We start from the raw sequence: 24,076 nt of genomic DNA on the forward strand, positions 1-24,076 counted from the left end.
TGATTTCTTGAATTTGACTTCCATTTAAAAGTTTTGGGACTTCCCTGGTGGTCCAGTGGTTAAGAATCCACCTTCCAATGCAGGGGACGCAAGTTCAATCCCTGTTCAGGTAACTAAAATCCCACATGCCACGGGGCAACTAAGCTCTAGAGCCTGCGCACCACAACTAGAGAGCCCATGTGCTGCAACTACTGAGCCTGCACACTCTGGAGCCCACATGCCACGACTAGAAAAGCCCGTGTGCCGCAAGGAAAGATCCCGCATACCGTAACGAAGATCCCACATGCCACAACTAAGACCCGACACAGCCAAATAAATAAATAAATAGTCTTAAAAAAAAATAAGTAAAAGTTTCACACTTGCTTCAAAACTAAAGTGTTAGGTAACTTTTACCTAGGTGATAAATCTTGCCTTTATTCCTCTAATCAAGAAATTTCTACCCAAATTAGGAAATATAAAAATGTAACACAATTTACAATAATGATATTTTAATCAGTTTGGATGGTAGAAAAAGCAAGAGATCAATGAAGTAAATTTTACATTTATTTTGAATGCTGAATTTTCCAAGGTTTTCTGAAATAATAAAGCACTGCTGCTATTCATAATGGTGACCAGTGCTGCAGTATAATTAAAGAAATAGCAATGTCTCATTAAAAGCTGTTAACACTGCTATGCCTTGGGTCAAAACAGAAAAACTGGCCCAACCTAAATAAAGTCCAATACCATGAAAATAATACCACATACTTATACACTGCTTTATAGTTTTCAAACATTTTTACTTCTTAAAAAGGCACAATAAGCCAAATTACAAAGAAAAATATTGATAAATTTATCCTATTATATTTTAAAATATCTGCAAACATTCTAATTCGACTGATGTATGTAACAACCCACAGCAGTAGGACCAGCAAGTATTATTATCTCTATTCTATGGATAAGACAACTGAGGATAACAAAGATATCTTTAATACCACATAAGTGTAAAATAACCGAGTCATTCAGAAGAATGATTTTGTTAGTTAAGAACAGAAAAGAAGAAAATAGGTCCTCCTAAATCACTTTGTTAATGTAATATGAACATTTAAAAATTTAAATGATGATAGTTAATATTCTAAGAGAAATCTGGTAAATAATAAGACATATTTATAGTATATAAATAAATTGGTATCTATAATCTGTTTCACTTAAGAAAAAATTCAAGTTTTTTTCTTCAACATTACGAAAATAGTTCTTGAATAAGAATTCATTTGTCAGATAATATATTATTTCTTAATATCCTAGTATACAAGTACATATTTGAAGTCTCTGTGATATGGTAAATCATGTTTAATTTTGTTCTAAATGGTTAAAGTGAAATGGTTAAAAGTAAATTTTGTGAGATGATTATATTTGTCCTAAAGCTAACATGTCAATATTCAAAGCACAACAGAGTTTTTTTTTAAATTTATTTTTGGCTGTATCAGGTCTTCGTTGCTGCACGTGGGCTTACTTTAGTTGCCTCGAGTGGGGGCTACTCTTCGTTGCGGTGCACGGGCTTCTCATTGCGGTGGCTTCTCTTGTTGCAGAGCACAGGCTCTAGGCACTCAGGCTTCAGTAGTTGTGGCATGCGGGCTCTAGAGCGCAGGCTCGGTAGTCATGGCGCACGGGCTTAGCTGCTCCGTGGCATGTGGGATCTTCCCAGACCAGGACTTGAACCCATGTCCCCCTGCATTGGCAGGCGGATTCTTAACCACTGAGCCACCAGGGAAGCCCCCAACATAGAGTTGAAAAGATGTCAGCGTCACGTATGAAAAAATTTTGTTATAAAATTTACATTAGATTAAATGCTACGCCTGGTGCTAAAAAGCTTCTTCCTAAGCATTTAACGAGACACTTATATTGGTGACATCTTTAAAGATATAAGAAGAGAACAGGTCTCATCATCAATTCTGATTACACAAAAGATTCATTTTTAACTAGGAATGGATAGCTCAGAAGGTTGACCAATAACAACTACAATTCATTATCATCAGTTTTCTAGTTGATGCTCATCAGTTGGTATTTTAGAAGATTTTACTTGAGAATATTCACAACATTAACAACAACAACAACAATAAAAAAGGGAGAAAAAACAGAAGGAAGGAAACAGACAGTGCTGCCCAATACCATCACTGCAAATCTTACCAAAGACTGAACAGGAAGGAGCCTTAAACCTTTATACCCCATAAGGTTCCTAAGAAATGTATCTGAGGCACACTGGCAGGGCAGTATGAAATGATTTTTACTGCCACTGGCCATATTGTACCTGTTCTGTGGATAATTAGAGTCCTTCAGTTTCCAAAGCTGTCAATCTGGCACCTTTCACGAGCACTATATTCACTTTAAATAAAACAAACAAAACAAAACAAAATTTATAATTCAAAGAACAAAAGAACTAAAAACAGAAACTACAAATTGCAGCAACTTTATAGTTGTGATATAAACCGACAAATAAGAAAAGTAAAATACCAGTAATATCTTACATTTTGAGATTCTTTGTTTGAACTCTATATCACAACTTTATAAAGTTTAAGCCAGATAGTTTAGGTAGGTACTTTTGTACTATACAAGTAAACACTTATATTAAAAAATTTCTTCACTGCATCAGTGTTGAAAGTTTTATATTACTTCATCTCGGTATGCTTTACTATAGATTCAATACACACCCAATATTGTGTCCTAAAATGTCTGGATGGCTAACTAGGAAAAAATAGGGAAAATGTGTGTTCATAATTATTAAAAATAAATAAATAAAACAATTTACATATATGCACCATACCTGCAGTTGACCATTTAATGAACTCAAGTCTTCTGCTTTCTTTTCTAAAGACTGAACCCAGACTTTTCTTTTTTGTCTGCATCTTGAAGCTGCTGCTCTATTTCTTTCCAGAAACTTCCTTCTTTTTTCATCAGGATCTTCATTAGCTGCTCTTCTTCGACGACCAGTTGTATTTGGGGTCTGTGGAGTTGTGTGAGCTGGAGAAGCCTATAATAGACACAAATGAAAGATTTTTATATTTGTACCTAGTGATTAAATTAACACAGGCAGTAAAGGGTGGCAAAGGTGAGAGCCACTAATTTTACTTTCTAAGTCTCATTGTATACATCAATATTGTGGAGCAATGTGAAAATCACCCTGTGGTTTAACAAATTCCTTGAAATAAATGAGCATTGCTAAAACAAGATTCTCACTAATTAACTATCACAGTGAATGTATTCTTTAAAGTTTGTATAGTATTTTCATTTTTATAGAAATAATACAAAGAAATTAAAAATGCAATACAAATGATCATGTACAGATCTTGTAGTTTGCCATCTTGTATTTTTCCAAGTGTACTTTTAAGCAAACATTGTGGTATTATTCAATCCTTTGATAATTATTAAGGTACTAAAATAAAAAATAACTTCCTATTTAAATTCATTAGGAGAAACCATGTTTTCTATGCTATTTTTGAAATAAAAAAATAGCATTAAATCTGTAAATTTTCTTTAAAAATTGGTTTCTCTAAAATTAAGGAGTTGAAAGTACATACATATTTTAGTGTATTCAGCTCTTCTTCAGTTTTTGAAATTTGGGGTCAGTCTTTTTCTAAGGGTCACGTTCATATAATTATTAATGCTCATTTTCCTGGTGGGTAGAATCCCACAGAGTCTAGATTTTCATTTTAATTGGTCCCCCTGCTCTGCCAGATCAGCCAGAGACAGGAATCTTCAGTCACTAGTGATACAGTCCAGTGTTTAGGACTACAGAATAACATCATCAAGCTTCTCACAAATCCCCAAATTGTGCCACACAACACTTGAATACAGGAGACAGTATATGAACCCTTAGGAATAGTGCAAAAGAAACAGCACTTTGTGGCCACAGACACATGATCCAAAGAAGCAGCCTGAAAAACCTCTACTTAATGATATTTTAAAATGATGTGAACAAAAACTTTTTTTACCTCTACTTAATGATATTTTAAAATGATGTGAACAAAAACTTCTATCTTCTCTTAATTTATACAATAAGCAAAAATCTTAAAAACTTAAGTTCTGCAGGGAAATAACCTGAATTAGTTCTCACTCTACAAACTCCAAAAAATCAAAGTTATCATTCCTTTTCCAAGTAACTAGCATTAAATATTGTGAGGGTTATTTCGTTTATACTGTATTTTAATTGTAATTAAGATCAAGTATTAAATCAGATTCTTTTACCTACATAATTGCAATTTAATCTTTTAGAAAAATCTTTCTATGGCTGGCTTCAAGAATGGTAACTTTGAAATATATTCTTTTCTTTATCCTCTTAGCTTACTGATAATAGCAGGTTTTAAAATTTTACTGAATAGGAGAGAACAATTTTTGTTTTTAATTGACAACTTGGTTACTATAGCAAAGGCTAATTACAAGTATTGCAAGCAGAAACTATTACAGAGTTATATTTGTATATCATTACCCCTAACAAGGATTTGAGGCTACTTAGAAGCATATATTCCTCCTTCTCTCCCTCCTTCCAGTGATTCATTCATTCCACTTCATTGAAAAAAATACAGGAACTATGCTAGTGATACAGCAGTGAACAAACAGATAAAAGTCCTGCCCTCATGGAGCTTCATTCCAGTACAATAAAATATAAAGCTATACATGAAAACTAGATCCAGGTAAACTACAGTTAGTATAAGAAAATAAATTATATTCATTTATTTTCTTTTAAATAAACTTTTTTTTAAAATTTATTTATTTATTTATTTATTTTAGTTTTGGCTGTGTTGGGTCTTCGTTTCTGTGCGAGGGCTTTCTCTAGTTGCTGTGAGCAGGGGCCACTCTTCATCGCGGTGCGTGGGCCTCTCACTGTCACGGCCTCTCCTGTTGCGGAGCACAAGCTCCAGATGTGCAGGCTCAGTAGTTGTGGCTCACGGGCTTAGTTGCTCCGTGGCATGTGGGATCTTCCCGGACCAGGGCCCAAACCCGTGTCCCTGCATTGGCAGGCAGATTCTCAACCACTGCGCCACGAGGGAAGCCCCTTAAATAAACTTTTAAAGATGTAAAAGCCATACTAAGCTTACAGGCCATACAAAGAAATAGTCATAAGCTGCATTTGGCTCATGAGCTAGTTTGCTAACCCCTGAATTATGACATGAGAACATACTCACTTTTCCTCTCCCTTGGCCCCTAAGTAAAGTTGCTTAGTGGATGACAACCACAACTACATTCCACTTTATCTTAAGTTTCACAAAGATAAAACACAGTAATCTAAATACCTATGCTTAGGAGGCAGTCTAAAACTTGCTGTATAACTGCTTCTTTAATTGGAAAGTTTTACTTTTAAATGTGAATATTCTTTAAGTAGAGAAGATAAAAGGTCTAAATAGAGCTCTGAAACATTTAACAGAAATACAGTAATGCTTACTGTAGAAATATACTGCAGACATATAGAAATATCAGTCATCTAATGGGCAGTAACAAATTAAAGATAAGTGAAAAGGGCCTCTGGTATAAATAGCTGCCATTAAGCCTATCTGCTCCTTTGGTGTATTTCACAAATGTTAATTCAAGAATCGTTTGACTTATATTAGTAATATAATACCTATATACATTACTTGTTGAATACAATCAACAGAAAAAAGTTTTCTTTAAAAACTATTGATGGACATTATGCCATGTCAAACCAGCATACAGACACTCACAGAAACACAGGGTGCCATGAGCAGTAACAATTGCTTGATTATTTTTACTTATTTATTTTTTGTATCAGTACTTTTACATTGAACTACCTTTTCCTAAGGCTTTTTATACACTTTTGGCATAAAAATTTTACCAGAAAATTTTTTTCAAAGCATATAGTCATTTAAGTTACACTGTGTTTTGTTTTGTTTTGTTTTTAAGGATAACTGAGCACTGAATGATAAAAACAACACACATACCGGAGTTTCTGTAGTGGATGTGGCTGGCTGTTGTAATGACTGTGGTCGAGATTCCTCTGACTGAGTCCTAACCAGTCCGCTACCATGACCTTTGACAGTATCGCCATTGGTAACTGGAGGATGTTGCTGGGTCAAAGCAGCTTTTAATCTCTGAAATGCAAACACCAATTAAAAAAAAAGTTTCCTGCTTTCCACCCAAGTCCAACTCCCAGCATACTCTTTGGTTAACCAAAAGAAATTATTTGTTAAGGAATACATAAATACATTCGGCTTTAATATTAGTTTTGATTTATCATATTCCACTGCATTCCTAAATATCAGTAAGACAAACAGGACCTTTGGAAAGTTTGCCTGAGTCTTTTTTGTCTAGTACTACTAGAGGGTTCTATACTGTGCTATTCCTAATAAATTTTGAGAAAAGAGTGAAAACTAAAAACACTGTTGACTGAAAATAACTAGATTTGTTCAACTAAAATAAGCAAAACAATAAGTTAATTATGTATGTTTCACCTATTTTCTCCTACCCCATTCCTATATCCCATATCCCCGTCTTTTCAGGCTCTGCCTAGATTCTTAGACCTAAATATCTTCTTTTTCAGATTTGAGTCCATTTGATCTCTGCTTGCAGGTTTGATGTCACTGCTTACTTGGACAATGACCTGATGTTGCATTTTTTAGGCCACTGTACTGACTGTCAGACTGAACCTCCTCCTAGAACCCACAGCTGGGTTTGCCTCCCTTAGGTCTTCCCTGTCACCAGTAAGCAGACCTAGCTCCAAGTCTATCCCTTCTACTATGTTCCACTTTGCCAGCGAACTGTACCCAACTCACTGTCAGAGTATGGCAGATCTAGCGTTATAACGAAGCTCTAGACATTTATGGCTACTTCTTTAAAACAAAACAAAACAAAAAAAACACCATTTGAGTAAAGCTTATTATTCTATCAGCAAAAATATATGAGTATCTTATCTCCCCAACCAGACAGTAAGCTCTTTAAGAGCAGAGATTGCCTTTTATTTCTTTGCATCCCTTTTAGCAACCGGTACATTGATTTGCTACATAGATGGACAACAGATATACTTGCTAATGGACAGAAATTGGTTTCTTTGAAAATGGCACATGGGATCTTTGGGGTGGTTTTATTGTTATGATCTATAAATATGAAATAATTAGCACAAAATAGTCATATTATAATATCTTAGCAATGAAAGGGATCTCAGGGATCTGAGAGACCTGGGACTATTATTGATGATATTGTTCTTAATAACTCAGAAGTAGCCCTTGAGCTCAAAATATAGTTTTATAACAAAATCCGGTGAAGAGATATGTCATTACATTTTCCTAAGATCCACACTCAGGTGCACATGTGGCAGGGAGGAAGGTTACAAATACTGATATAAGAACTACGCTGCAGTCTACCCCGTGCTTCCCACACTTCCTAGAAGTCAATTAACTGCCTTGGTATCACATGCTAAAGACAGATTGTTGGCAACTTTTCCTCTCTTCTTTCCCTAGATAATAGAGAAGAGCTTTAGAAAAAGTCTCCCAAATGATTCTAATACAATTGTTTTCACTTATTCCAACTAAGAACAATTTAGAAAATTTGTAATTTCTTTATTTTTACCGGTATATATTTTCTTACCATCTATAATTGATCCAGATCCCTTAAAAACTGAAGCACAGGACTTCCCTGGTGGCACAGTGGTTAAGAATCCACCTGCCAATGCAGGGGACACAGGTTCAATCCCTGGTCCAGGAAGATCCCACATGCTGCAGAGCAACTAAGCCTGTGCACCACAACTACTGAGCCTGTGCTCTAGAACCCGCAAGCCACAACTACTGAGCCCACAAGCCACAACTATCGAAGCCCACGTGCCCTAGAGCCCTCGCACCGCAACTACTGAGCCCACGTGCTGCAACCACTGAAGCCCATGTGCCTAGAGCCTGTGCTCCGCAATAAGCGAAGCCCCCGCTTGCCGCAAATAGAGAAAGCGGCGCGCAGCAATTAAGACCCAACACAGCCAAAAAATAATAATTAAAAAAAAAAAACTGAAGCATATGTGAAAAGATCAAAATTTCCACTGAAGCAGTAATTCTAACTAGACAAGTGTTAATGGACATTTTCTACTGCTAATCATTGTAGATTCTGGGTATGATTTTTTTATTTTTTATTATTTACTTATTTTTATTTTTTATTTTTTGCAGTACGCGGGCCTCTCACTGTTGTGGCCTTTCCCGTTGCGGAGCAGAGGCTCCGGACGCGCAGGCTCAGTGGCCATGGCTCACAGGCCTAGCCGCTCCGCGGCATGTGGGATCTTCCCGGACCGGGGCACGAACCCGTGTCCCCTGCATCCGCAGGCGGGCTCTCAACCACTGCACCACCAGGGAAGCCCCTGGGTATGATTTTAAAAACAAAGTCAGTAGTGTAAAAAATGTTTTGTTGAGGTATAAGTTACATACAGTAAAATGAACTCTTTTTAGTGTACAGTTCTGTGAGTTTCAACAAGCACATACAGTCGTGCAACCACCCCCTACAATCAGGATACAGAACAGTTCTATTACCCACCCCCCAAACTTTCCTCATGCTTCTTTCCTGTCACACTCTCCTTCCACCCACAACCCCTGGAAACCACTAGTCTTTTGATCCCCAAAGTTTTGCCTTTTCCAGAATATCATATAAATGGAATCATACAGTGTATAGCCTTTTGAATCTGGCTTCTTTCCTTTAGCATAATGCACTTGAGATCCATCCCTGTTGTTGCATTATCAGTAGTTTTTCAATGAGTTTCTAATAAACAGTATTCCAGTTTTACAGATTAGGACACTAGAGATCATTTGCCCAAGGTCACACAGCCATTAAGCTAGTTAAAATCTTAGATTTGAACGTGGATCTCCTTAATTTCAAAGTGCACAGTTTTTCCATGGCATCATGTTACATATGTTATCCTACCAAAAAAAAAAGGGGAAAAAGGTAAAAAGGAAAAATCAAGAAAGAAAAAAGGAAAAGGAAAAAATTGAGGAAGATAATCTGAGGCTGGATGGCTTGATGATCCAGAAGACAACCACAAGGGAATTCCCTGGCAGTCCAGTGGCTGGGACTCCACGCTTTCACTGCCACGGGCCCGGGTTCAATCCCTGGTCGGGGAACTAAGATCTCACAAGCCACGCGGCATGAAAGACAACCACAAAGGATCAGGAATGCCAAGTCTGATACTGCAACTGCTAAAGTCCTGTCACTCCAGGATCAGGTATGTTTTTTCCATCTTTTCTGACTGAATACTTCTTTATGAATTGCAAATAGCACCACAATATGTAAAGTCCTAGTATCTTCACAGGTTAGTATATGTAATGTATACCGTATACATATTAGCATACATAATGTATACAGCTGAGAAGACACTTTACTGTTTAGAATTTAACTCTGCCTCAAACAATATGACTCTGAACAAATCATTTCAATCTCTGAGTCTGTGTTTCCTTGTCTGTAAAATTTGGAACAATGATCATTTCCTTGCAGGGCTGAGGTAAAGATTAAATATAACATGCAAAATTACCTGATTCATAAAAGGATTTCTTAAATATCAACTTCCTTACTTTTTTAAGAAAATTATTTATTTTATTTATTTTTGGCTGCACTGGGTCTTTGTTGCAGCGCACAGGATCTTTTGTTGTGTGCAGGCTTCTCTCTAGTTGTGGCATGCGGGTTTTCTCTTCTCTAGTTGTGGCACACAGGCTCCAGGGTGCATGGGCTCTGTAGTGGTGTGTGGGTTCCAGAGCGCATGGGCTCTGTAGTTTGCGGCACGCGGGCTCTAATTGAGGCAGGTGAGCTCAGTAGTTGTGGTGCATGGGCTTAGTTGCCCTGAGACATGATGTGGGATCTTAGTTCCCTGACCAGAGATCGAACCGGTGTCCCCTGCATTGTAAGGCGAATTCTTTACCACTGGACCACCAGGGAAGTCCCTTCCTTACTTTTTTCAAAAACAGCTATTGAGGCCTCTATTTTTTTAGCACAGGTGTCAGGGTGAGGACACCAATGAATCAGGAAAGTTCCTATACTTTTGTATTTTCAAAATATACTTAGAAGGAAAAAAAGTACTCAGGAGTTCATCTTAAGGACTGGTTTAGCTTCAGACATATTTTATTCTGGAAAATATATTCTCAAGACCATGTGATACACTGCATCTTTCAGAATCCAGGTCAGATTCCTGGTTCCTTTTTTTCTTCCTTCTTTTTTAAACAAGCAGAAATGACCACATTAGCAGCTAAGATCCAGGAAATTGGGACACTCATAACTGATGGGCTAATGTGGAAGTGGATGGATTAAAATTAATTAGGTAGGTGACCAAAGCAGTAGTTGGCTGTAATCAGGTAGGAATACTTAGGCTAAATGGTCAAAGAACTGAAAGTAAAAAGACAGGAGTCTGAAAGTACGGGTCACATAAACAGAAGGAGGAGGATCTGAGTGTGCATACTTATATCTTTTAAAAACCAATCTATAGCGTTAGGTTAGGGATTCCATTTCTGGATATAAAATGTACATAAATATATGTATTGGTTGAGATGTGAAGCTTGGTAAATTATGTGTTGGTAAAACATTTTTAAGTCCTTAGGTAGAAAACACAGAAGAGCATTTAAAGTTCTATAGTGAAGACTTTAACTCTTAGAATTAATGAAATACAGTAACTGCACAGAGGGGAGTCTGAAGTACATAAACATCACTCTCTTGAATAATCTTTAGTAGGGCAAGTTACTACCTTATAGAGCACTTAAAAGCAGCATTCATTATCCTCTCTTGACTGCCCTAGGGTATACAGTACTCATCCAGGGAAGAAGCTCTAATGTTTACTCCATGCTGGTACATTGATTACGATGGGTCTCTAACTTGGAAAAGTGTGCCACTGGGTACAAAATGTAAGAAAAAGATTTTCAAGGGTTAATTAACACTGCTCTGAACTGCTGATTTTTTAAACAGCAACAAAAACACACATACACTAAAAGAAATTACAGTGGGTTAGGTGAAGAAAGTTGTCATTAAATAGTGATTCATATACATTTTACAACGAATATAACGATATCTACAATCCACCCACATATATGTTAGAGATATTTTAAAGAAGGGCAACTATTTGGTCCCCCCCAAATTAATGAAAACATATAAATATAATATTTATTTTACAGTAGAAATTTGGAGCTAATCAATTAGTCCAATTACCATCTTACAGATAAAGAAACTAAGGCCCAAAGAGTGAAGTTACTTCCCAGAATCACAGAGCGATTTATAAGAGAAACAGAGCTAGGACCAGAAATTCTGTCTGTTGACTCTTACCTCACTGAACAAACATATTTTAAACAAAAGTTTTTCCAAACTAGAGCTTTTGTCTAATATTAAGTATTCTAAGTATATTTTAGTAATCATTAAGAAGAGTATCAGACATTGGTCAGTCCATTACTAAGATCAAAATTTCTATCAATAGAGAAATCTAGTTAAGTAAATAAAGACTGAATACTCAGAGAAAGTAAATAAGATTTAACAAGTCTATATTCTCTAACATGTACAATAAAAACTAGGCATAATTTTAATTTTAAACTAAAGGTATACACTGAAAGAAAACTAAAATCTTTATTACTATATTTCTAAGCAGACTTAGTGCTTTAATGTTTAGAGTTAAATTTTAGTGTTGTAAAATTCAACTACTATGTTGAAAACTTTTTTCTTAGAGATTGTGTCAATTAAAGAGTAAATAGTCTGTTGTGCTGACCAATCTGACATTCATCTTAAGAGGTAATCTGCTAAAAATAATTTGTTATTCAAATTCTATGTTATATGTTGTACCCCTGAAAACAAATTTTATCACATCTGTCAGAACTTGGTAGGAAGAAACTACTCTATCATAGTTCAAAGAAAAAACACAATGTTCTTTAGAAACAATTTATGAAAAAGTCAGATCCATATTTCATATGTGCCACAAAAGCTCATCAGAGTAATAACCCTCCTTCTCCGGGGTGTTATCCTACCATCTGCTGCTCTATTACTTATCTTTATTTTGCAACTAATTAACAGCATAATCTTCTAAATTCAGCAAGTTAATTATCATTATTGTAGTCTTTGCAGCATCATCAGTCCTCGTGAAATCTTGTCTCCCCACCCCCAGAGAACATATGAAAATGAAGTACGTTGGGAGAGAGTCTGTTTCTTTGGAGTGGGCTCATTAGGTGTTTGCTGATTAGCTTGGCGTGCAGAGGCAGGTCAGAAGAATTCTGCTGAACATGAGGTTCCATGCAGGGCCCAACTAAGTTAATGTAGGTTTCTGAACATTTGCCAAGATGCCCTCTGTCAGCTCTCAGTAGAAACCCCCTGCAGAAACCCTACCGGCTACCCGCTGTGTGCAAAGATATCTCTCAGTTTGTCACACAAGTCTTAAAGGAATGATTCTGGGGAATACTACTCAAATACTTTACTAAATCTTCTTAAAACTCCTGGATGGTTAACATTTTCTTATTCAGAAGTTACTTTTTGATTACAAATATTACATAGGAAATTTGGTAAACAGTCAGAAAAATGATTTAATGTGTAATGTAAATCTAGGGGATGTGAGCTGGGGACCACTCATTTGGAAAGCATGGAACTGGAATTCTATCACTGATAGAGAAAGAATTAAGTCCCATGATCGTTTATCTGATCATTAAGAAACCTCTGTGCAATGGGGTATGAGCCTAGTCTCAACTTTCTCCAGCTAGAATTATATAATTATTTCTTTATTTAGTAAATCTTTTTTTTAGCCCTTTGATGCTTAATAAAGTAAGTAATCAATGACACTGACATTTTAATCTAAATTTAGAAACAATCTGTAGCTATTTTGTATTTTATGTTACAAATGTATCTAAAATAACTTGCCACATAGAGAAAGAGACTGCCCTTGGATTTCAGTTTTAAATGCTTGAGATTGATTTAGTCCTGTGATTTTAGTTGGAAGAACTAAGATAATCTTACTAAGCCTCTTAATAATACTGGAATATTTAAGAGAACCAACCCTCATTATATCTATAATTTAATTATTTAAGAATTATTGAAGTACTTGGGAAAGTTTGTTAGACAATGAGGTACCTATAGAGAAAACAGGATATATTAAGTTTAAAATGAAGTTTAGCATGTTTAATTTTACTTTAAGCCCTTTAAAAGTGATTGCTGTACAACTGGATATAAATTGGCCTTGAGAACTTAGGGAAGAAATAAGTTTTTGAATTTGTAACTTTATTTTTAAAAAGCAGACTCTCAATAATGTTTTTTGTGCACAAAAGTCACCATCAAGGGTATCAAAAAACTGAAAACAAGAGCCAAACACCTCATTGATACAATATAATCCTAACTGCCATACCTGTTGGAAAAAAAAATCAATAATGGCATATTAAAAAGACTTTTTTTTACTCTCTTGATGATCATTGGAAACATTTGCAAGAAAAATCTCAAAACTTAAGATCATATCTGCTGAATTTCTTAGTACCCAAGAAATGTTTGTTAAATAAATAACAATCATTAGAAATAACTGTTAAATGAGGCTGACACAAAATAAATGAACATGAATTAAACTACAAAACCCAAACTATTTCCGGGTTATTCCCAAAGGTTGGGAGATTTGTTTCGTACTTATACCAATATATAAGTATACTTGATAATGATGATAGTGATAGTCAAGCACTGAAAATTCTTCAATCAAACTGATTCACTGGACAATCAAATATACTAAAGGTGGTATGTTACCAAACCACAATGTAATTTAATTAATATAGAAATCAATAAGAAACAGATAAAAAGCCCTGAAATATTTGGAAATTATATACTACACTTTTAAATAACCCACAGTTCAAGGAAGAAATCACAAGGGAAATTAGAAAATAATAAAAATACAGCATATCAAAATTTGTGCACAGAGACACAGTTATAGCGTTAAATGCCTATATGAGAAAGGTAAAAAGATTTAAATCAATAATCTAAGCTTCTACTTTAAGAAGGTAAAAAAAGATAAGCAAATTAAACCCAATTAAGTAGACAAAAGAAAATATTAAAGATAAAAGTAGCAATCAATGGTAATACAGCATACCATTAAGAAAAATAAAGGCAAGCTACAGACTGAGAAAATATTCGTGAGATATATATATACATATCTATATATAAATTTATATCTAGAATATATATAAAGAATTCCTATAACACAATAGTAAAAGACAAGTAACCAGATTTAAAGAATGAGCAAAAAATATCACAAATAATGTCTGGCTGATTGGAAATGTAAATTGAAACCAAGAGATGCTGCCACAATCTCCTAGAATGTCTACAATGAAAACAATAGACAAAACCAAACGTCTGCAAAAATGTGGGAACAACTGGAATTCCCATACACTGCTGGTAGGAATGTAAACCTTTGGCAAAAGGTCTGGCAATTTACTATAAAGTTATATGTATACCTACTCTCTGACTCAGCAATTCCACTCTTAGGTAGATAAACTAAATGAAAATATACATCCACAAAGAGAGTTATACAAGAATGTGCATACGAGCTTTATTCACAACAGTTAAATACTAAAAACCATTCAAGTGTCCACCAACAGGAGAATGGATAAAGAAATTGTGGTATACTCACACAATGGAAAACTACTCAGCAATAAAAATGTTTCGAAACAAACTTTGATACATGCAACAACATGGATAAATCTCATAGACATATGCTTAGCTGAACACAAGAGTAGATATTGATTCCATTTACATTACTGGTGACAAATATAAGAACAGTTGGGGGAGGTGGACTGATTGGGAAGGGAAATAAAGAAACTTGATGGGTAGATGTTAATGTTCTATACCATAATAGGGGTGTGAGTTACATGAATGCACTTAAACTGTACAGATAAAATCAGTCCATTTCAATCTATGTAAATTTTACATTAAGAAAGCCTTATTAAAAAATAATTGAGTGGGGGTAGTGAGTGGTCTGAGGTACAGATAAAACAAGAATGGCAGTTATATTGCTAATAATTGAAGCTGGATGATGGGTACATGGGGGTTCATTATAGAAACCTATTTATTTTGTATGTGTTTGAATTCTTCCATAACAAAAAGCTTAAAAAAAAAGGAAATGGACTAATTTCTGAGTCTTTTTATTTAATTAAAAACAGGACAATCTTATTTACTATCCCAATTAAAATAGGCAATCACCTAAATATGGCTATTTTATATGTTAACAATATTCTAATAAGAAATTTAATTGGACTGTTAAATTTAAGTGGGGCAATCTGTGACTCCCCATGCTATTTTGGGGCTTTCAACCAATAACTGTTTTTCATATATAAATTTGTGAAACGTAGCTTTGGTATTTTTTTAATATACAAGCATACAAAACACTTTTATTCTTATTAAATTTCTTAGTGATTAAAAGAAAAAGTTATTCAGGGAAGTTTACTAGTTTCTACAAATATGGCCTAATCTCTTATAACCAAAAGTATTTCTTTAAATCTGATTTGTTCCACTGGAATTAATTTGTGGGAAAAAAAGGTCCACTGAATATGTAAAAATATTTTTAGATACAGTGTACAACAACAGGATCTCTTTAACTTCTATTTCTACTCTACTCAGTTTCACTAATTGAATTTTTCATTAGAACAGTTATGTTTAAAGTAGGAAGTGTAAAACACATTCCCAGTGAAGCTCTTCTGCTATCAAGTGGAAAAGATTCATCTTAGTTATTTCCATGCCTTTGACCTAAACATGCTAACATGCTGTTATGTGAAAAAGTCCCCTCCTGGGTTTTCAAGTTCCCTCACCACAATCAATAACCAGCTAATTTTGTTCAACCAACTATTATTCATTCAGATGGTATATAAGTTTTACTGTTAAAAAAAAGTTATCCCATGCCAATTTCAGATTGATTATTTTCACTAATGGAGAATAGCAGTAAAAAATTTAAAGCCTTGCGATAATATTGATACATAATGGCTTTCATGTGTACAGATTTATATTATTAGCATAGTGCCTAGCATAGAACTGAAACAAATAATAGGTGTCTAAAAACTATCTATTGATTCATTGGTTGTAGTTACGAAGAATTAGCTTTAAAGTGTGTTAGACTATAGAATGGAGAATTACACATATTTGAAAAAAAAACCAACCCCCCGCACTCCCCATCCCACAGCAGCAGCTTCAGATCTTCTACCAAGAAAATTAGCAAGTTAGTAGGATATGGGGCTAAGAGAGACCCCAGAAATCAAAGTTTAACCCCTTTATTTCACAGATGAGGAAAATGAGTCTCAGAAAAGTTAAAGTGGCTTGATTAGGGGTACTGAATAGCAGAATCAGGATTAAAATGAAAATACGTCTCTTGATTCCTACTCTATAGTTCATCCCTTACCACCAATTTCTTAGTGTCTGAAACATAACTCAAAAATATGGTTTTCGTTTAAATATTATGTGTAATGTTTACTAACTCGTATACTATTTCAGAATTCTAGTTAATTCTGTTCTACTCATTTGTATGACTGTTTACAACCACTCATATCAGCACTGCCTTCAGATGATTACTTCTAGTTTCAGCTGCAATATCTCTAGCGTCCAGCAGGAGGAGAATTTATCTAAAAAGCCACACCAAAAATCAGACAAACCAATGACAAGAACTAGAACTTTACTCCCAATCCATTCATTTGCTTTAAAGTATCAGTAGCTTGTCACTATGCTAATGAAAGCTTTCCTTTTCCAAATTTTCTGGTTCTTCTGTAATGTAATACAGTCCACGATTTTATAAAATTTGATCTAAATTGTGCATTTGAAGTGGGCTTTAATGGAAAAAACTAATTCGAAACAGGCTCAAGAAATGTATAGAACAAATAAAATCTTGCTTACCATTTTTGCTTCTGACTGTACTGGTTGAGGAGAGGAAGGACCTGGAATTCCCGGAACACTAGGCACCATGGTGACTGGTCGAACAAGCTATGCAGAAGATATTGAAAAATAATTGCTAGAGAATATATTCAAAATGAGATTTGTACTTTTATTTGCACAATGACTGCTATAATAATTTACATATTATAATCAATATATAATGCATTAATATTTACATGACAATATATTATACATTAATAGAAAATGTATATTAATATTTATTATTAATATAAATATAATTGGTATAATTATTTGAGACTTCAGAATTAGAAAACTGTATCTCTGTCTGAACCCTTGTTGATCTTAATCCTCATTTATCCTTCAAAAGTTGTCAACTGTTCTGAGACACTCACTTTCCTAATCTTCAATTTTCATAATTCCTTTTTTTAAATGATTCCTTCTTATAGAAAATAATATTTAAAGTGATTGATGCAAAATTTCTCACAGATCTGTCACACTTCCATTTTGAATGTGAAAGGAAAGAATGTTAAAACTTGTATAACTAGGCATAAAAAGTAATTTCAGCAATGAACTTTGCTTTTCTAAAATATATACATATAAAATTTCTAAAATATACAATGAAAGTTCTTTGATATATTAATATAAAGCATGACAAAGAAGAACCTGATTACCTCTAATAATTCCTCTAATAATAATAATAATGTAACAGATTTTTCTGGTTTTTGCCTTTTTTAAAAAACCTAATAACAACACTGAATGATCAATTATGATGTACCTAAAGTATATCTCTTTTTCATTTCAGTTTCTCTCATCACAGTTACATTTAACAGGATAACCATACAATTCCAGATACAAGACAAGGATGTTTCCCCCTTGAAAATATCCTCAGAAAAGAGGAAGCAGTCACCTTATATTTGAGTCCTTATAAAATCTCTCATTCTGAACAAAGTTCTATTTGAAGACAACATATTATCTTGAAATTATTTCAATCAATGCTAATTTTGGATACTTAGAAAGGTCACTTGGAAGAACTAGTTAATAAAAAATGTAAATATTTAACATTAATTTTAGTATTATTTCTGAGGATATAATCTCACCAAAGTGTTAGATGTTACTGTAAGGAGGCTTTTAAAACTAATTTTTAAAAGCTATACAATAAGTGATTATATTGTACTGATCAGAAACAACTATCTACAAGGCAAAAGAAGAAACTGTCTTTTTATTACATGAATGAATATTAGGACTTGGTGTAAGATTCCCAGGATTACAATAATAGATTCAAAAAGTGTTATACTGAAACTACTTGGGTGAGGATGAAAACAATGTGTTTTGGAAAATTGTGTGAGATTTCTTAAAAAGTGGTTCTAATGATGAAAACTGGAATGTTGAAGACACATTTGAAGAGTCTGAATAAACTTATTTTATGTAATGTGAGAAGAGGAAAAAAGGATTATTTCTAACTTATATTATTCCAAAGAATGTGCTTCTAAATATCTACTATGTTATTAAATATTATAAGTAGATATTTAACTACTGTCTATGTCTTTCAAACTTTATATATTTAACATGCCCTCAAAAAAACTTTTCTTATGGATCTTCTCATTAGGAAAGTGGGGACTATCTATTGCCCATTCTACTAGACCATTTAGATTTTCACACGCTTGGGACAGCAAAGGAATTTTGTAAACCCAACCTGACCATAATATTTCACAGAGAGTGCTTTTATAAACAATTTCTATAATAATCAAAATAACATGGAGTTACCCGATAAGTGTTCCAGTATAAATGTCTTCTTAAAGAATAGAAATCTATGTTAATATTTGAATTCTACAAATCTAGCAAATTGAAATGGGTTGAATAAGGAATAAAGTTCTTAATACTTAAAAATAAAAGGAGAACAAGATTTTGAGGATGGAAAAATGTTTTCTATCCAATTACGTTTGCCTTGAAAGGTAAACGCTATCACAATAAATATCAGTGAGTAAATACTGCTCACCACTAAGTATTTTGTTGAATTCAGTTTCATAAACTAATTAAGCAGCCCCCCTTGGGCTGTATTTTCTGATTACAAAGATCGGTTTTACTATAAAGAAAAAATTTAAATAGTCTAAATTTCAAACTTACTGGGACTGCAGCTGGAACATGCACATTCGAACTTGTAATTGATGCAGGAATAGCAACAGGCATGGTTTGTCCATTAGGAAGATGTAACAGAAGAGGAAATGGGCCTGGTACAGGACTAAGGAAAACAAAAGAAGGGCAATTAGAGAAAAGAAATCCCTATCAATAATCTCTAAAAATACAAGAGTATTTTTACTCCTATTATTATATCATTTAAAAATAAATTTTCCAGAGAAAGATAAACACTGTATGATTTCACTTATATGTGGAATCTAAAAAACAAAACAGACGAACAAACATAACAAAACAGAAATGGAGAACAGACAGGTGGTTTCCAGAGGGAAGGGTGTTGGAGGGATGAGAGAAATTAAGAGGTACAAACTTCCAGTTACAAAATAAAGGAGTCACAGGGATGAAATTCACAGTGTGAGGAATACAGTCATTAATAATGTTATATCTTTGTACAGTAACGAAGATGGTCAAAAGGTACAAACTTAGTTATAAGATAAATAAGTACTAGGGATGTAATGTACAACATGATTAATATAGTTAACACTGTTGTATGTTACACATGAAAGCTGTTACCAGAGTAAATCCTAAGAGTTCTCATCACAAGGAAAAAATGTTTTTTTCTTTTATTTTGTATCTGTACAAGATGATGGATGTTCACTAAACTTACTATGGTAATCATTTCATGATGTATGCAAGTCAAATCATTATGCCATACATCTTAAATGTATACAGTGCTGTATGTCAATTGCAGTTAACCCTTGAACAACAAGAGGGTTAGATGCACTGACACTATGCACAGTCGAAAATCCCAGTGTAGCTTATGGTCAGCCTCTATCTGCAGATTCAACCAACTGTGGATTGTGTAGTGTGGTAGTATGTATTTGTTGAAAAATATGTGTGTAACTGGACTCACGCAGTTCAAACTGGTATTGTTCAAGGGTCCACTGTATATCTCAATAAAACTGGGAAAAAAAGAAAAAAGAACTGCAGCTCCAGCCCAAGAAAATGCCTATGTGACAGATGGAAACTTGATACCATCTTTCTCATAACATGAATAAAATACCCACAAAAGTTATACATGGTATATATACACCACTCAAGTAATTAAAAACAAAACAAAAATCTTCCAATCACTGCAAAGCACATTGTAAAATTTAATTGTTTTTAATTGCATCTTAAATGCACAATGTACGTTAGCAGTGTAGAAAAAAAGAGGAATAAAATGGAAAAAGTTATGAATTTACTTAGGACAATCTCCAACATGTTAGTTGAGAAAACTTCTTATCAACTACCTGTAAGAACGGAAAGAAATGATACCTGGTGATAAAAATAATCTTATGTGTTTTGTGTGAAATAGCACGAAAATAAGAGACCATCTTAAAATCACATTCTATGTTGATTTGTTTTTCAAATTAAGTTTTAGATATTTATTTTCTAATTTATTAGATACTATTTATATTTATTACAAAAAGACTACCCAAGCATTTTTTCCGAAAATCAAAGCATGCAAAATACTATTCACACACACACACACACAACTAAGGCTACAATTAGAATAATTAAATATCTTAGGACAAATCATAACAAGAAAAACTTAACAATTCATATAATTCAATGATTGGCCCAAATCACTTACACGATTGGCCTGTTGGAGGATGGTGCCTGTGTGATTACAGTACTTGAGGTTGGTGAAGGTACTGCCTGCTGAATAATTACACTTGAGTCAGAACTTGTAAGCAGCACATTGGGAACCTGTAATGATGCTGGACGAACGATAGCTGATGTGGGCTGTGCAGTTTGTGTCAGTGGTACTTCCTATTTAATAATGAGATAGAGAAAGAATGTAATTTGAAAATGCAAGTCAACAGAATATAACACATTTTTAAAAACAACCACAAACATAATACTTAATATACCCCCAAAGTATATTAATATTTAAAGTTAATTAAAAGAAAATTATAGAAGCCACTGTAAAGTTTCAGATGCAATGTTCATATTTTAATTTAAAAACATCTTGAGTGGTTTTTTCAGTACAATTTGTTTTACCATCAATCTAGAAATAAGTTAGGCTGGGCAACTTGGCTATATAACTTCATGAGAATTTAAGTTAAAAAATAAAAATACAATTCCATTCTCATGGAAGCACAGAACTTAAAATCCAGAAGGGATTGCCTAGTCCTACTCCATCATTATACTATATAAAGAAGAAATAGGTCCAGGAGACTGTTTTATAGTTGATACAAATTCAATAATAGAATACTTAAAAATGGTATTACAGTAAGGGCCCAAAAATGTTAAAAATTTTTTTAAGTAACACAGATATTTGCTAATTTCAGGTAACTATCTCTACATTATCAATAATTTCTCAGTATCAAAAGGCCGAGTAATATTGATACCTTGAATGTAAAAATAAATAACTATTGGAGTAACATCTCCAATAGAGATGGAAAGGAAAGGAAAACACAGAACCTTATAGATGGTCTTTTCCCCAATTTTACAGATTAGAAAACAGAAATTATCCAGGACTCTGTAACTAGTTACTGTAAAAATTGGGTCTACTATGTTCTTTGAATTGGCCTTTATACTGCCATTTATTATCAAAATCTTATTAAGCTATACAGGAAGAAAGATAAACTAGTACTACTGGGACTTCATTTATTTGACAAGTTTGAGAATTTACAACATGCCCTCAAGGACAAGTGGGAAGAGAGACAATAAACAAGTAAAACAAACAAGAAAATTTCACACTGTAATGTGTTACAGACTAACAGCAAAACATAAGAAATCATGAAAGATTAACTGAGGGAAGGTTGGAGTTGGCTCCTTTGATAGCATAGTGAGGTAAGGTGAGCTTCTTTGCAAAACAGCATTTGAACAGCTACTGAAAAGATAAGGAGAGCATTCTAGGGAAAAGGAAGCAATACCAAGAGCAATGTCTTTGAGGTAGGAAAAAGCTTAGAATACCTGATGAACCCACCAGAGAATGGCATGAGGTGAGGCTGGATGGGTAGGTAAGTCCAGATCAATGAGGGCTTATGGAAGGAGTGTCTTACCTTAAATGCAATGGCAAACCATTGAAGGATTTTAAGCAGGGAAGTGACATAATGTATTAAAAATAAAACAGCCTATGGAAAATAGGTTGGAGATGGAAGTAGAAAGTCCAGGTAATTGTTAAAAATTATATTAACATTATTAATATATTAATTATATTAAAATTATTATATTAATATTATTTGTATATTAACAAATAATAATTGTTAACAATTATTAGAAGGTAATCGTTAACAATCCAAGTAAAAGATGATGATGGGTTGGACTAAAGTGGTGACACTGAAGATAAAAGAGATAAATTAAGGATATATTCAGGAAGTAGGTCTAGTAAGATTTGTTACTGGTTTCAGTGTGAAGGAAAAGAGGGAATTAAGTATTCTTTATTCTTGGCCTGAGCAACTAGATGGATGGAAAAAAGTTTTCCCTGTTTTACCAAGACAGGGAAAACTGGGGGAAAAAATCAAGGGCTCTAATTTAGACATACTATGTTTAAGATGTCCGTTAGACATAGAAAAGGAAATGTCAAGATGGAGTTGGATATGAATATGGAAATCTGGGTTGATATAAATTTGAAAACCACGTAGATGGTTTTTAAAGTTATGTGTCTGGATAATAGCACTTAAGAAAAAAATTGAGAAAGAAAAGAGAAGGGGGCCCAGAACTTACTTTTTACAACTAGGAATGACTATGCCATGCCCAGGGGGAACTAATGACTGAGGAATGCAGGAAGAAGAAATACCCCTAAAAGAGGCTAAAGCAGCAATCAACAGGAAAAAACTGCTGAGTGTGAAGGGACTGAAATACTCTCCAGGAAAAAGATATTTATATCAAAGATTTAACAGCATTTCTTATAATTGTGATAATGTGGAAACAACCTTTATGTCCAATAAGAACAAGATAAGTAAAGATAAAATAAAGTGCAACCATTAAAAATTATGACTTGGAAAATTTTCTAATGACGGGAAAATGTACATTAATGCTGAATGTCTAAAGCATGATATAAAAAAGTAAACTGGGACTTCCCTGGTGGCACAGTGGTTAAGAATCCACCTGCCAATGCAGGGGACACAGGTTCAATCCCTGATCCGGGAAGATCCCTCATGCTGCGGAGCAACTAAGCCCGTGTACCACAACTACTGAGCCTACACTCTAGAGTCTGAGAGCCACAACTATTGAAGCCCGCGCACTGTAACTACTGAAGCATGCGCGCCTAGAACCTGTGCAATGAGAAGCCTGTGCACCGCAATGAAGAGTAGCCCCCGCTCACCACAACTAGAGAAAGACTGCACGCAGCAAGGAAGACCCAAAGCAGCCAAAAAAAAAAAGTAAACTAAGATTCTTCTTTGTATCCTATAACTATTCACCTATATATGTATATTTTTATGTATAAATGCATGCATATATCTAAGAAAAATGTTTCAAAATACTAGTAATTCTTATCACTCAATTATGGGCTAAAAGGTAGTTTTTATTTTTCTTTCTTGTATTTTTCATATTCTTAAACTTTGTATAACGAGAATGTACTTTTATAACAAGGAAATAAAAAAACACAAAACACCTAAGGTCAAAGCATTTATTCCTAGGTAAACAGTTACTTTTTCTGCCTTACTTCTAGCTCCTCTGCCATGGCTATTCTATTCTCCCCAATAATTTTTCTGTGTGTAATAAAAAATGAATTATCTATAAAGGTACAGTCTTCTTTCCCTGAAATTTCTGAGTATTCACAGGCTTTCACATATAATAAGACTATTACAACCTGACACTGATTTATGTATAATTTATTACGTTAACATTTTATGTAGATCAAATATTAGACTTTACTTAGAAAGCCGATTTTTTTCCACTTAGTTTGTGTTTCTACCATAAATACAAATTTCTAACCTTCTCATCACTGGTAGTAGACTCTGGGTGAGGTAAAGGACTATCCTGGTGAGTTGTTTCTACAACAGAGGGCTCCTCAATTTTGCTTCTTACGATGGGTGTTGCAAGAGGAGATAAATCTAGAGGCATCTAAAACACAAACATTAAAGAAAATGTTAGGAATTTAAAAATAGCCAATCAGTATATCTAAAATAAGAAA

At 34.1% G+C, this 24,076-nt stretch overlaps 1 protein-coding gene across 1 annotated transcript in view; it reads right to left on the reverse strand.

The window, feature by feature from the left end:
- The window catches only part of ATF2 (activating transcription factor 2), an 84,437-nt gene that overhangs the window by 13,400 nt on the left and 46,961 nt on the right, over positions 1–24,076 (reverse strand). The window contains 6 exon segments of the mRNA XM_055088683.1: positions 2,798–3,004; positions 5,928–6,077; positions 16,813–16,899; positions 18,937–19,051; positions 20,582–20,760; positions 23,878–24,006. Of these exon segments, the coding sequence (XP_054944658.1) occupies positions 2,798–3,004; positions 5,928–6,077; positions 16,813–16,899; positions 18,937–19,051; positions 20,582–20,760; positions 23,878–24,006 (867 nt within the window).

Source organism: Physeter macrocephalus, chromosome 2 (genome assembly GCF_002837175.3).
Source record: "Physeter macrocephalus isolate SW-GA chromosome 2, ASM283717v5, whole genome shotgun sequence".
Lineage (NCBI taxonomy): Eukaryota > Metazoa > Chordata > Mammalia > Artiodactyla > Physeteridae > Physeter > Physeter macrocephalus.